At 47.9% G+C, this 14,536-nt stretch overlaps 1 protein-coding gene across 2 annotated transcripts in view; it reads left to right on the forward strand.

The window, feature by feature from the left end:
- Positions 1–14,536, forward strand: part of ADGRG2 (adhesion G protein-coupled receptor G2) — a 195,135-nt gene that overhangs the window by 110,021 nt on the left and 70,578 nt on the right. For both annotated transcript variants that reach the window (XM_033949916.1, XM_033949915.1), the window contains exons 13-16: positions 4,998–5,034; positions 5,158–5,183; positions 8,597–8,712; positions 12,158–12,224. In XM_033949916.1, coding sequence (XP_033805807.1) covers positions 4,998–5,034; positions 5,158–5,183; positions 8,597–8,712; positions 12,158–12,224 — 246 coding nt within the window. The remainder of the gene's footprint in view (positions 1–4,997; positions 5,035–5,157; positions 5,184–8,596; positions 8,713–12,157; positions 12,225–14,536) is intronic.

Here is a 14,536-nt window from a genome sequence, read left to right on the forward strand (position 1 = left end):
TTGCAACATGATAACATCCAATTGTTTGGAAGCCAGGAACTCATATACCAGAAACCGCTTTCTCTCCGTTCGGAGACTAGCAACATTCAAAGTTGCAATATTCAAACCGGGACCCCCCATCATGACACTAATTTAGATTTCTTCCCCCCCTTCTCTCCGCTCCCTTCTTCCATTCCCCTCTTCACCACCACCCCTGGCGGGACCGCCTCGCCCTCCGCCAGTATCAACTCTTCCCCAATTCCTTCCCTTTCCTTATCTTCCCCTTCCTTAATCACATCCCTCCCAACCAGCAAAACATCCCCTCCATCTACTTCCATACCCTCCTTCCCACCCACCTCTGTATTTAGAAAAGCCCCTCCCCATCCCCTTCCTCTCCCACTGTCTCAACCCGCAACCTCTCCAGAATCACCGCCGGGTATTCCTGCTGCCCTCCCTCCCGACCTTTCTTCCCTTTCCTCTTCTGGGACACCCCACCTCCATCCTCTTCCTCCTGTGCCAATACACTAAACCTATTAGTATCCTCAACCCTATCTCCCCTTCTTTTCCTCTGGTGTTTCCCCACCTTCTTACTACGTACCTTTTCCCATGTACCCTCATCCCCACCCCCACCCTCTCTCTCCCCCTCTGCTTCCTGCACCAGCCCTTCACCCTGCCTCACCTTTTCCTGGCTATCTTCCTGACCACCCTCCTGATCCCGTTCCTCCTCCTGGGCCCGCTCCTGCGGTTCCTCCCCTCCCCCATCATTTTCCTCTCGCCACTTGTTATGTGCAGCCCTCGGACACTTGCTGAACGGGTGTCCCAGACATCCACACAAGTTGCACCGAATGAGGGCACACTCCTCCCCAATATGCCCCTTCCCTCCACATTTTACACACATCAGGGTAGGACACACCATACTTAGATGCCTAAACGATCCACATCGAAAACATACCCTGGGCTGCCCCTTGTAAAAACATTGGATGCGCTCTCTCCCAATATATGCCACTGGTGGAACATGCTGTATCACATTACCCACTTGACTTAGCTTCATGCTGGCCGTCCATCCACCAGCCCAGACCCTACTCGGGTCCATGATCTTCACTAATGGAGTCCGAAGCACCCCATACCGATTCAACCAGTATGTCAGGTCTGAACTGGGGATGGACTCATTTCTCACCAACACTGTCACTTGCACAAGGTCAGGCTTACTTACAGGTATGGCTTTAAATTCTGCCCACTGCTCCCTCCCCCTCACCCCCTCATATTTTTCCCAAAATAACTCTAAACCCCTCTGTCTCTGGAAACTGATGTCATACTCCGGAACCATTACCGGATGAATACAGGCATACAGGTCCTCAGGGATGAAGCCTAACCCCAGAACCATTCTCAACACCCTGTCCCTTGTTGGCATATTCCCCACCCCCACCCACTTCAACTGAACCACATTTCTTCTCTTGAAAATACCCCCCTCTCCCCCTCCCCCCTACCCCACCCCCCACCACCATTCCCATTCCCTCCACCATCCTCTCTCCTCCCCCCACTCTCCCCTTGCACATTCCCCCTGCCCTGATTCCTACTCCCCTGTCCCGATCCCCCAGCCACCACATCTGCAAAAGATATTCCCCGTTTAACCCCTTTCCGGGCACCATGCCCACCACCACCAGAACCCCCACCCTCTCCCACCCCCTCCCCCTCCCCAACACCCCCATTCACATCCATAGGGATCTGTCCTGCATTCAGTTCTTTCAACTGCAGTTCTTTAGAACAAGGCAAAACTTGCTTTGTCCATTGCTGCCGTTGTGGCAGCACAGCTTCATCACCTACAGCCACCTCCTGCTGAATTTCTCTCTGTAGATTCTCAGGTTCCAGCTCCTGACTCCACTCCACTCCTTCCAACACACTGGAAACACCTCTTTGCTGTACTCTGCACTTTGAATTAGGCTGAGTTCCCTCAGCACAGCTCAGAGAAGACTCCACCCCTTTCTCAGTCACATTCTCAGTCACATAAAAGATTCCACCCACCAGTTCTTGGGAACTCCTCCCCTGAGCTGCATTCTGGGATTTTCCTTGCCGATGAAACTCAGGTGTTTCCAATCCAGGCTGCTGCTCAATCAGTTTCAAATCACATTCCTCCTCCTCTTCCAAGAATTTTAGCAAGTTACTGGGCAAACTAGTCTCAGCTGCCTGCTGTTCCAGCACTCCCTCAGGTGCTTTTATTAAAGTTTGCGGTAGCTCAATTTCTGTTTGTGGTTTCTCAGTCCCTGTTAATACTTGCTCAAACTCTATATGAAGTTTTTCAGTCCCTGCTTGTTCCAGGTAGTTCACTCTTTGTGTGGCTTTCTTCTTCCTGCGCTCCTTTGTCTGCCCCTCCTCCACTCTGGTTTCTGCTGTGTCTGCACTCTTTTCCCAGCTGTACCAATTCGTGCTGTCTCCCAACTTTTCTCCAGTAGCCTCTGTGGTAGCTTTTTCTTCCACTGCTGTGGGAGTTTCCTGCACTTCTTCCAACTGTCCTGCTTCTGCACAGGGTTCTTCTGCAGAAACTGCTGCCTGTAATTTCCCCTGGTGTCCCTGCAGCCCTGCCATTCTCTCTCTGTTCCGATACACTTCAGCCATGGGGTTAGACACATCTTTTGTAATACCAGCCATCTCTGGTATGCAGTTCTCCACCTGCCGCTGAAGGTATTGCTGTTCTTTCTTATACTTTTTCTTTTGCTTTTCTGGAGCCAGCTTATACAGAGTGGACACCATACGTTGTTTCTTTTGTAAGTCCTGCAGCTTTTTCTCCAGTCCAGCCATCCCCTTAACTGTTAATATGGCTCTTGTGGCCAAATCCATGTCCTTCTCCATCTCCTCCTCCCCACTGAAAATATCCTCCTCTGACCCTTGTGAGTCCTCCATATCCTCCACCACTGTAACAGCCTGGGCTTTCTGCCTGCCCATCTCCACCTCCAACTCCCCGGCCCTGCCAGACCCCTGTTGTACCTTCATGCTCCTTGGTATCAATTCTGGAACAGGAACCCTTCTTCTAGGAGCTCTGGGGTCTGGCTCTTCTGGCCTCCTCCAGCCTGATGGCCCAGGCTTTTCACCATCTGGTTCCCTCCTTCCTTCCATAGTAGGCCCTCCAAACCAGGACCTTCCCTGGGAAGGGACCCCAGGCTTCATAGCTCTGCCTGGGGCACAGAGCTAGGCCCAGTTCCCACAGGCCTCTGGTTCTCAGTTGCAGCTCTCTCTTCAGCTCCTCTCACAACCACAGTCACACCCAGACTGGTTCCATCTACTGGAGTCTCCATCAAAGCTCACTCCAGCCCATCTTAACCATCCCAGCCATCGAAATCCTCCCCAGCCTGTCCTCAACTGAATGTCTATATACGGGACACAGGCCTTGCAAGCCTGCCCAATACTGGCCTTAGTTCCTTCAATATATACCCAATATTTTCTGATTAGAGATCCTCTGTGTTCATCTCACGCTTGTTTGAATTCTGTCACCGTTTTCTTCTCCACCACCTCCCTCAGGAGCGCATTCCACGCAACAACCACCCTCTCCGTAAAGAAGAATTTCCTTACATTGCTCTTGAGTCTCCCACCCCTCAACCTCAAATTATGTCCACTGGTTTTACCATTTTACCTTTCTCTGGAAAAGATTTTGTTCTACGTTAATACCTTTGAAGTATCTGAATGTCTGAATCATATTTCCCGCATCCCTCCTTACCTCTAAGCCAGGGATAGGCAATTCCAGTCCTTGAGAGCCAGAGCCAAGTCATGTTTTTAGGATATCCACAATAAATATGCATGAGATAGATTTGCATCTCAAGAAGGCAGTGCAAATCCATCTCAAACATATTCATTGTGGAGATCCTGAAAATCTGACCTGCCTGTGGTTCTCGAGGACCGGAATTGCCTGCCCCTGTGTGACTAGATGCATTTACTTCATTGAAAGAAAAGTGTCAAGTGTGGAATAACTTGTAAGTTTGGCTCCACATCGTTCTCGCCTTGGTTGGGCTGAGAACTTTTCAGCAGCTCCTCTCCTATTGTGATGTCATAAAGCCTCATTCCATCAATGCCTAAGAGCCAACCTCATCGGTGATGTCACAATGGCTTGGTTTCTCTATACTTGTGCCCATTTACTAGACCAGGGGTAGGCAATTCCAGTCCTTGAGAGACAGAGCCAGGTCAGGTTTTCAGGATATCCACAATAAATATGCATGAGATAGATTAGCATCTCAAGGAGGCAGTGCTTGCAAATCCATCTCATACATAGTCATGGTGGAGATCCTGAAAACCTGACCTGGCTCCGGCTCTCGAGGACCGGAATTGCCTACCCCTACTCTAGGCTATACACATTCAGGGCTTCCAGTCTCTCCTCATACGTCTTCTGGCGCAAACCTCCTACCATTTTCGTCGCCTTCTTCTGGACCGCTTCAAGTCTTATTATGTCCTTTGCCAAAGGATTTATTTGCTTAACTTTGAGAGCACTGGTCTTGACCTTGGGGCTGTTGCGGGTCCCGGAAGTGACGTCAGCAAGTAGAGGAGCAGGGGAAGCGGAGAGAGGAGGAAGGGTTCCGCGCCCTTAGCAAGACGGCGCCCAAGGCAGTCCACCACCCCTTACTATGCTATTGCTTTGAGCCTAGCGGCACCTAACTGCAAATCAGGCATGTTTCGGGGTACAGAAAGACTTACGCACTGCTGGGCACGATTCTCTAAAGAGGTGCCCCACAGACATTTCGACACCGGGGCGCACTAAGCCCGGTGCCGCGGCCGGAAGGGATCCGGAAGCGTGCGGATGTCGACACGATGACGTCACGTGCATGCATGACATCGTCACGTCGACATCCGCACATAACTTTTAAGCTCCAAAAATTAAGATGAATTTTTAGCTGAAGACGCTCCCAAATTTGTCTGAAAATAGGGTGCAGATTTAGAAGATCCACTTCTTTGAACCCCGAGGCAATAATTCACGTTTCACCTGCACATTGTAAAGTTTCGGCATGTCACATTAATGAATCCCATTTTTTTTCCAGCCCCTCAACAGCCGGTCACTCCACGTTCATGTCTCAGGTGAGCCAGACCCTCTCTTTTGCTTGCTAATTTCAAACCTGTGGAGAAATGACCCTTCAGTGTCTGAGATTCTCTATATTTTCAATTATCTAATTCAGTAACTGTCATCTCTTTCTGTTGTAGGGAGTCTGCATTGAAAGTGATGGCAGGTATGTCTCTAGGTCCCGTTATAAAAAAGGGAACTATTCCTACTGAACGATAATCACAAAGTTGATTGTTTAGTCTGATATAAAAAGGTGTAGCCTGAAATGTGTGCTGATTTTATTACTATGGTAGGGAAAACGGAAGAAAGAATGATATGAATAGCTTGATACTCAAAGACAGATTCAGTGTTCTTCCACTAGAACAGGGGTGTCAAGAGTCCCTCCTCGAGGGCCGCAATCCAGTCGGGTTTTCAGGATTTCCCCAATGAATATGCATGAGATCTATTTGCATGCACTGCTTTCATTGTATGATAATAGATCTCATGCATAGTCATTGGGGAAATCCTGAAAACCTGACTGGATTGCGGCCCTCGAGGAGGGACTTTGACACCTCTGCACTAGAAGCTGCAGTCAGGTCAGGCGATAAGACCAATAACTCACTTGTAAGCCAAATAAATTCACCAAACTCAGTCATCACAATGGCACAGCTTCCAAATTACCTAGTTAGAACATAAGATCATAAGAATAGGCATAATGGGGCAGACTGTCCATCTAACGCAGCTTTCTGCTTCCAACAATGGTCAATCCAATTGCAGCAGTGGCTTAGAAAGGAGGGAGGGGGGAGGGCAGAGGGGGATGAACCGCCCCAAGCGTCGTTTTTGTGGGAGGGGGCTGGCGTCTATCCTGCTCCCTGCCCCCCCCCCGCATACCTCTTTAAATGTTTGCCAGCTCAAGCAGTATCTTCTATTTGCTGCCCGTGCCGGCATCTGCTCTCTTATGACATCACATCCTGGTTGCAAGACCAAGATGTGACATCAGAAGGGAGCTGGTGCTGGCACGAACAGTGAGTGGAAAATGCTGCTTGCACCGGTGAACCTTTCAAGAGGTATGCGGGGGGAGAGGGGGGGTGGAGGGCGCTCAATCAGCGGGGAAGAGTGAGGGGGCTGGAAAAAATAAAGGGGGCAGGCGCCAACCTCCCTCACTACGCCACTGCCTGGCAGAATTCCAAAGTGTAGCAAGATTCTATGCTAGGAATTCCAAGGACAGCAGTGGCTTTCCCTATTTCTGTCTCAATAGCAGAATATGGACTTTTCCTCAAGGGATTTGTCTAAACTTTTTTTAAATCCAAGATATGCTAACCATGGGACACATCTGGTAAGTTCCAGAGCTTGTTAACTCTTCATTGAGTGAAAACATATTTCCTCCTGTTTGTTTTAAAAAGTATTACCAGTGCCCTAGTCTTAGTATTTTTAGAAAGAATGAACAATCTCCCAGGAGGAAAGTTTTAGGCCAGTCCTGGATTTTTCACAGCCCCATCCTGGTGCATTATCAGACCTACAGAACCAATTTCAGTGGGTAGTTTAAAATCAGGACCAGCCAAAAAGTCTCCCTCTTAGTACTGGTAACTTTACCGGACGCCTCTAAGTGCTTTTTTCGGCTACCTGTCTGCTGTGCTAAGTGCTTTTGCCGCTACTGCCACTCGAACCAGTGTCCCATGAGGAAGGTGTTAGATATGCCGAAACTGGGATCCTTGTTGGGACCTTGCTTATGAACGAATAAAGGCTTGTTTTGGGTTGGAAGGATGTCTCCCTTGCCTTTTTTTTCTTGGACCATCTTCTTGTCTCTTTATAAGGCTTTAGATACGTTGAACAGCCTCCTAATACAGCTTGAGGTCAGCATTAAGAATCCATAGTGCTGGGGAAACGAGGGTAAAGCCAGAAATCTAGGAGGGTCTGTGGTATGAACATAAGAACATAAGAAGTTGCCTCCACTGGGTCAGACCGAGGTCCATCTCGCCCAGCGGTCCGCTCCCGCGGCGGCCCATCAGGTCTGCGACCTGTGAAGTGGTTTCTGACCACTTCTATAACCTACCTCAAGTTCTATCTGTACCCCTCTATCCCTTTATCCTCCAGGAACCTATCCAAACCCTTCTTGAACCCCTGTACAGAGTTCTGGCCTATCACCTCCTCCGGAAGCGCGTTCCATGTGTCTACCACCCTCTGCGTAAAAAATAATTTTAGAGCATTTGTTCTAAACCTGTCCCCTTTCAACTTCTCCGAGTGACCCCTAGTGCTTGTGGCTCCCCACAGTTTGAAGAATCTGTCCTTATTCACTTTCTCTATGCCCTTAAGGATTTTGAAGGTTTCTATCATGTCCCCTCTAAGTCTCCTCTTCTCCAGGGAGAACAGCCCCAGCGTTTTTAACCTGTCGGCGTATGGAAAATTTTCCATACCTTTTATCAGCTTAGTCGCCCTCCTCTGCACTCCCTCGAGTACCGCCATGTCCTTCTTGAGGTACGGCGACCAGTATTGAACACAGTACTCCAGGTGCGGGCGCACCATTGCGCGATACAGCGGCATGATGACTTCCTTCGTCCGGGTTGTGATACCCTTTTTGATGAACGTTGGTAAAAAAAAAAAAATTGGCAGACGGAATGGGCCTTGTGGTTTTGATCTGCTATGATGCTCTTTGCTCTCCATGAAGTGAATTTAAAATAAGTTCTTTTCCTTTCTTTTAAGAAATGTGATTAGTTTATCTTGGATATAGTTTTTCAGTCACCGTCCAGTAACAAAGTAGAGACATTTAATTGTGGCTTTGGTAATAAAATAAGACTCCCAAATCCTCTCCCACTAGTCCAATGCGTTCTGAATTTCAATGGTGTCTTCAAAGCAAAGAAGGAAAATGTGACTGGTTTTATTTTTATTCAGTTTTCTATACCGTTCTCCCAGGAGAGCTCAGAACGGTTTACTCAAGCATTTTTCCCTGTCTGTCCTGGTGGGTTCACAATCTATCTAATGTACCTGGGGCAATGGGGGGATTAAGTGACTTGCCCAAGGTCACAAAGAGCAGCGGGGGTTTGAACCCACAACCCCAGGATGCTGAGGCTGTAGCTTGAACCACTGCACCACACTCACTATATCCTTTAGAGCTGCATGAAAGAAAACGATTAACCAGGAAGTATCGCTGATTGGTGGCAATAACCGGCCATTCCCTAACTGGCTAGGTTAGGGGCAGTCCAGTGGCGCTGCAAGGGCAGAGTTTAGATGGAGCTACAATTTAACCCGTTAGCAGTGATATTTTTTTGGCCTACTAACTGACTAAGTAAGTGCATCAATTTAGGACAAGAAAACGGCTGTCCTAACTTTATATGCCAAGTTAACCAGGTACTGGTCTGAATTGGCTGCTCTCCGATTAACTTCCAGGTTGGTGGTTGCACCTGGATATTCAGTGCCAGAAGCCACACATGCTCTGAAATTGAATATCCAGGTATAGATCAACTCACATCTGTAAATGGCGTGGAAGTCGCTTACCACTTCCGATTGACTATTACCCCTCAGGATTATCATTAAATAAGATGGTAAAATGGTTGATCAATACTACAAAATCAAAAGATTGATTGAGATGCTTTTAATTTGCAGCACAATAAATTTCACAGATCTGATGAGGCTGAAAATAGGAACAGATGTCTGTAAAATCATAGCAGATATCGAAAATCAGTTTCGTCTTATAAGCAGGCCGAATATAACAAGCATTGGTGAGTATCATCCAGTCAGATCTTGAAGTTTTTATCACGTTAATTTTAGGCTATGTATGTTTATATGGAAACCATCTAGAAATAGACAGTGTACACGGTTTGAAAATAAATAAATAAATAAATACATTTTCTGCTCAGAAGATTCCCATCAACACGAGCGATCTATAATGTCTGTATGCCTGATTTGGGGTGGGTTTTTTTTTTTTTACTTCATATTTTCTTTAAACTCGTGGGGCTGATGTTCAGTTTGGGGAAGTATCCAGATAAATGCACCACTTATGGGGTCCTCAGCAAACTTTTGTGGATGGGCTCCCCTATGCTAAGGGTCACCCATAATCCAATGCCCTCTTCCCCAGTCCAGCAGCTCCTTCTCTCCCCCCCCCCCCCCCCCCCCCATGGACCAGCAGCACAGCTTATCTCTCTACCAGCCAAGCTCCTCTCCTGGGGATAAAAAGTGACATAAAGGCGTGGAGTCACTATGAATCTGCACCACCGTTGGCTCTACCGGTCTCTAGCCTTCTCCTGCAACTCCACCCATGCCCCATCCAAGCTCTATCCATGAACATGCCTAAATCCAAATCATGAAACATGCATGCATATTTTCAGGACACTTACCAGAGATGCTTGCATATTAGGCCCTATAATTTGAAAAGTAAAAGTCAGGGAGATGACCTATATATGAGCCGAACCATGGGTGTGGCATTTTCTCTTTCTTTCTCTACCCACTCAACCTGAATTCAGCATCTTCCTTTTCCGTTCCACCCTCCCCCCTTTCAGGATCCAGTGTCTCATCTCCCATTTCCCTCCTGTTGCCCCACGGTCAGAATCATCTCCGATTTTTCTTCCCCATGTGGCTACTGTCTCTCTACCTCTCTTGGGGTGGCTGCAAAGGTGCTTTTCATCAGCTTGGGGGTCTTCCTGTAGAGCATTGTATCGCAAACTGTGTGCTTCCTGAGATTTCAGGTGTGCTGCGATGCATTTGCGAGGAGGAGAGTCGTCCACGCCGGCTGACTGCCTACAGGACGTGCCTCTCGCATCTCTCCTCCTCTCCCCGCAAGTCCCGGATCCCTCCACCGAAGCGGGTCACGGCCAGAGGGGTCTCTGCGCACTTCCAGGTGCCTTCCGGCCAGGGCACTGCATTTAGTGTGCCACCAGCCAGAAAGTTTGCGAGACACTGCTGTTGAGGCTCACACTCAAGGGCTGCTGTGTTATGCCCTTCCCCCTCCCCCTCTCCACGGGGCATGCATCATGGGAACTCTTGAGGTCCCTTCCAGACTTATTTCTGTGATTGTTCACTGCTGTCCTTTTTACTTGGTTAGTATTTTGGGCTAGGTTAGGGGTTCAGTTGGTTAGCCTAGAAGGACCTCAGCAGTTAGACTTTCAAAACCATGAGCCATGAGTAGGGTTGACTTAACCATTAGGTGAACTAAGTGGTTGCCCAGCGCAGAAGCTTCTGGTGGGGGGAGGGGCATCAATAACAGCTTCAGTCAAAGTAAAACATTAGATCTGACAACTCAAGGACTGTAGGGTGTCGTTCTGTGTCCAGAAAGGATGGACAGTTTTCAGATAGTTCATTTACTTCTACAGATGATGGTTGGAAATTGTCCTCGTTATGTAAATAACTACAAAACAAACGGAGAAGTCTGTTTTCTGCGGAATTGTTCCGGGAAGGCAGGCGCTAGGGTAGGGGTGGGTAACGAGGGCCACAATCCAGTCGGGTTTTTAGGAGTTCCCCAGTGAATATGCATGAGATCCATTTGCATACAATGGGAGGCAATGCATGCAAATAGATCTCATGCATGTTTATTAGGGAAATCCTGAAAACCCGATTGGGTTGCGGCCTTCGTTGCCCACCCCTGCGCTAGGGAAATCATGATTTTGAATCTAATCTTCAAAATCTGGAGGTGGGGGAAGGTGAGAGACTAGATTTGATAGCAGGAGTGTAGCGGACATGCCAATCTGAGTGGGCCTGAGCCCAGAGTGGGTGGGCGCACACTATGTTGTGAAGCCAAACCAGAACTGGCAGGGATCCCCAAGCCATACCAGGTGAAGAGGTCCTGCTCTGGTGGCCCAGAGCACTCCTCTACCTACTGAAGTCAGCGGCACTCTTTAGGGGCCGCCACTACGCCGGCCTTCCTGTGCGTGCGCAAAACCCAAGTGTGTGCGGGAGAGGGCTAAACCGGTGTAGCAACGGCACGCAGAGAGTGCCACCGGCTGGAGTGAGTGCAGGAGCAGTCAGGGCGGTCTTCAACTACTAGCCTTAACAAGGTTGCCACAATTTTGGGTGGGAAAAGGAGGGCAAAACTGAAGATTTCCCTACAGTGCCCAGGACATACCCCCTGTTGTGAGTAGTCTTTAACTTTGGGGCCAATGCAGAAAGTTAGAACAGATGGAAACGTGTGGTTAGTGTTGACATCTGCCCACTGTGTTCTGGGCATGTAGTGGAGGAAAGAATTAGTGCAGAAACTAATCCCACACAAGCCGCAGATTTAGACACTAGCGTGTGTCCAAAGGAAACTTTTAATGAGTCTGTTAGTTATGCCACTCTGATGCAGAGAACTGCTACAGAGGCAAAACATGGGATTATGGGAAATGAAGAAGGGTAGCTCATTTTTCTGCAGTAGCCTCTGGGGGGGAGGGGGGGTCATGCCTTAATCCCTCTAGTGGTGAACTGGTCAGTGTGGGCGCCTTTATAGCATCTAGACCAGGGGTATCAAAGTCCCTTCTCAAGGGCCGCAATCCAGTCGGGGATTTCAGGATTTCCCCCATGAATATGCATGAGATCTATTAGTGTACAATGAAAGCAGTGCATGCAAATAGATCTCATGCATATTCATGGGGGAAATCCTGAACACCCAAACTGGATTGCTGCCCTCGAGGGGGGACTTTGACACCTGTGATCTAGACACTTTTAAAATAGGTCTAGCTCCATAAATCTAAAAAAAAATTCCAGGACCTTTTGTTAAAGGTTTGATTCTATACCTGACGAGCGTTCGAGTCCTAAGCCCGTCCAAAACACGCCCCCCCTTAAGATTTGGACGCACTGGAGACAAAACAGCCAGAAAGACGTCTAGAAAGTCTGTTTTGAGAATGTCCACTTGGACGTTTTGACTAGTAAGATGTCCAAAAGCTGGTTTATGCTGTGTTTTGGATGTCGATCGTTTTTTTGAAAATGAGCCCCATCGTTTAAATGTGAGCCTAAAATAGATGAGGAGTATGGTTTAATAGGAGGCAGCAGATAATGGATGAGTAGCTCCTGTTTTATATATTTTGTTTGTCATTTTAAGTTATTGATTTATATTGTTCTTGATGTATGTATTTTTGGTAACCGCTTAGGCGGACTTTTAAGTTTTCTTTAAATTAAAGGGTCCATAATTCTAGGACTGAGTAAATGTGCGAAGTGCCAAAGAAAAGTTCCCGATGTCCTCTTCCTTCCTTCCCGTAGACCATTGCTGCTGCTCCACTTTCACCGCGTGTCCGTCCAAGCTGGAGGACTTGAACAAATACTTCTGGTGAGTAAAAGCTAAGGGGGAAATTCTAAAACTGGCACCTAAATATAGGCCCCGTAGGCGTCCTTACCAGCGCCTAAGTTAATTGAAGAACGCCATTAGAAACGTCAAAAAAAATGGCGAGGCTGAAGTGCATGCTGGCACCTAAATAAAAGGCGCTGGAATTGCACCTACATAGGCCGCCGAACGCCAAAGTTGGCATAGCCAACGCTGGAAGTGGCTTTAGGATGCTTAAACCACCTACGTAGGCATGATTCATGCAAAGACAGGTACCTGAAATGTAGACCTGGAAAACTCTGGCCTACATTTACGCCACCTATCTTTCCTGTAGGCACGATTCTGATGCCAATGCACGACTGACACACAATCGGCGCCAGTTACAGAATCCGACCCTAAGCGCCCCCGATTCAAAGCAATGGCATGGAGGAGCAGATTGGATTGGCCACGTGGTCTTTATCCGCCTTCACTTTTCTCTGTTTCGTTATAACTTTGAGAGTTATGTTGCTGAAGCGGTCTTTGAAAATGTTTCTGGGCCGACTTCCTAAACGTTATCCTTGAAATTTCACTGAGCTCAGAGCCACTGGTACAATAGCATGACAATCCTCCATGTCTTGACTGGACATCTGCATTCCTTTCTTCATGTACGTTCAAGAATAGTGTTCTTCAATGGGAGGCCTGGGGGGGGGAGCAATGGTGGCTCCTGGAGACCTTTGGGTGACCCCCATGATTATTCAGGACCTTTGGGGTGACCCCCATGATTATTTTTTGGGGGGGATTGTTTTGTTTTTATTACTGTCTGCCTCTGTACTCAAGCTCATGACAGAAGAGGGAACGTGGATGGAAGAGCCGCATGTTTCAAGGACAAGGCGTTTCTCAATAGATGAGAATGCATTTGGAAACCCCTTCTTCCTTGAGGAATTCCCCCTTCCCCCCCCCAATGAAAAGGTTGAAGGCAGGCTGGTAGTAATGAATGTCTTTGACACACAGTGATCAGCAGTGTCGCGGTCTCCCATTGGGTCATATTTGCCAATTCTCCTTCAGCTTACTTGGATCCAAAGTGGCCCCAGCTTAAACCTATGTCAATAGCGATATATCAAAATGGATTAAGCTTTTCAAAACCCGGCACTTTGTCCGGGTTTTGAAAAGCTTCTAACGCGCAGATGCCCTCCCAATACACGAACAGGTTAAGGGGTGGGGAAGGGGATGGGGGCGGGATGCAGGCAGAACTGGGCGGGTCTGGGGGGCGTGGCCATGGGTCCAGATTTTCTTTTGGGAAAATCTGGTAACCCTAAACCATCCCAACCCATGAGTGAATACAACTGTTCTAGAATTTGCCTGGAAGTGTGGCCTAGTGGCTAGGCCTGCAGCCTCAGCACCCTCAGGTTACAGGTTCAAATCCAGCGCTGCTCCTTGTGACCCAAGGCAAATCACTTCACAGCCCCAGGTACATTAGTCAGATTGTGAGCCCACCAGGACAGATAAGGAGAAATACACTTTTCCCTCCGTATGCGCGGTTTCGAATATTCACGGTTTGTAGCTTGCTGGCTCCTTCCCCCAAATTACATCAGCTTGTATAGAGAAATCGCTGATTCCAAGCGTTTACAGAGAAAATCGCTGATTCCCAGCACTTTCTTCACCATTTTTTGCCTCGCCTTCAGGAACAGGCCAGGTCTCCCACCATGTTATTTGCGGTTTCACCATATTCACGATGGACATGAAATGAAGCTAAGGGGGGGCAAGTTCAGGACCAATGTCAGGAAGTTCTGCTTCACACAGAGAGTGGTTGACATCTGGAATACTCTCCCAGGGGAGATTATTGCGGAATCGACAGTCCTAGGTTTCAAAAGCAAACTAGATGCATATCTCCTTGAGATAGGCATATAAAGATATGGTTGGCTATAAAATAAGCCAGGCGAATACCTAGCAGGGCCTCCGCGTGTGCGGATCGCCGGACTTGATGGACCGAAGGTCTGATCCGGAGATGGCGCTTCTTATGTTCTTATGTTCTTATGTTTTTAATAGAAAGCAGCGAATAACATATGAAAAAGTTATTTACGGTTTTTCTGTATGTGCGGTTCTCTTAATCCCCTATCACAGCGAATATGGAGGGAGAAGTGTACTTGAGTACCTGAATGTAAACTACTTAGGCCTCCCAAAAACCCACTTTTGCTTTGTGAATCCCACTAAATAGAAGTCTGCTGCCGAATCCTTTTATGGTGCTTTTTAATTATACAAATATTGGAGTTTTCTAGGCACTGAGCAGCCTTTTCAGCAGTGATCAAATTCTGTGGCAATTTCTGCATTCTCAAATGTCA

Source organism: Geotrypetes seraphini, chromosome 6, assembly GCF_902459505.1.
Source record: "Geotrypetes seraphini chromosome 6, aGeoSer1.1, whole genome shotgun sequence".
Classification (NCBI taxonomy): domain Eukaryota; kingdom Metazoa; phylum Chordata; class Amphibia; order Gymnophiona; family Dermophiidae; genus Geotrypetes; species Geotrypetes seraphini.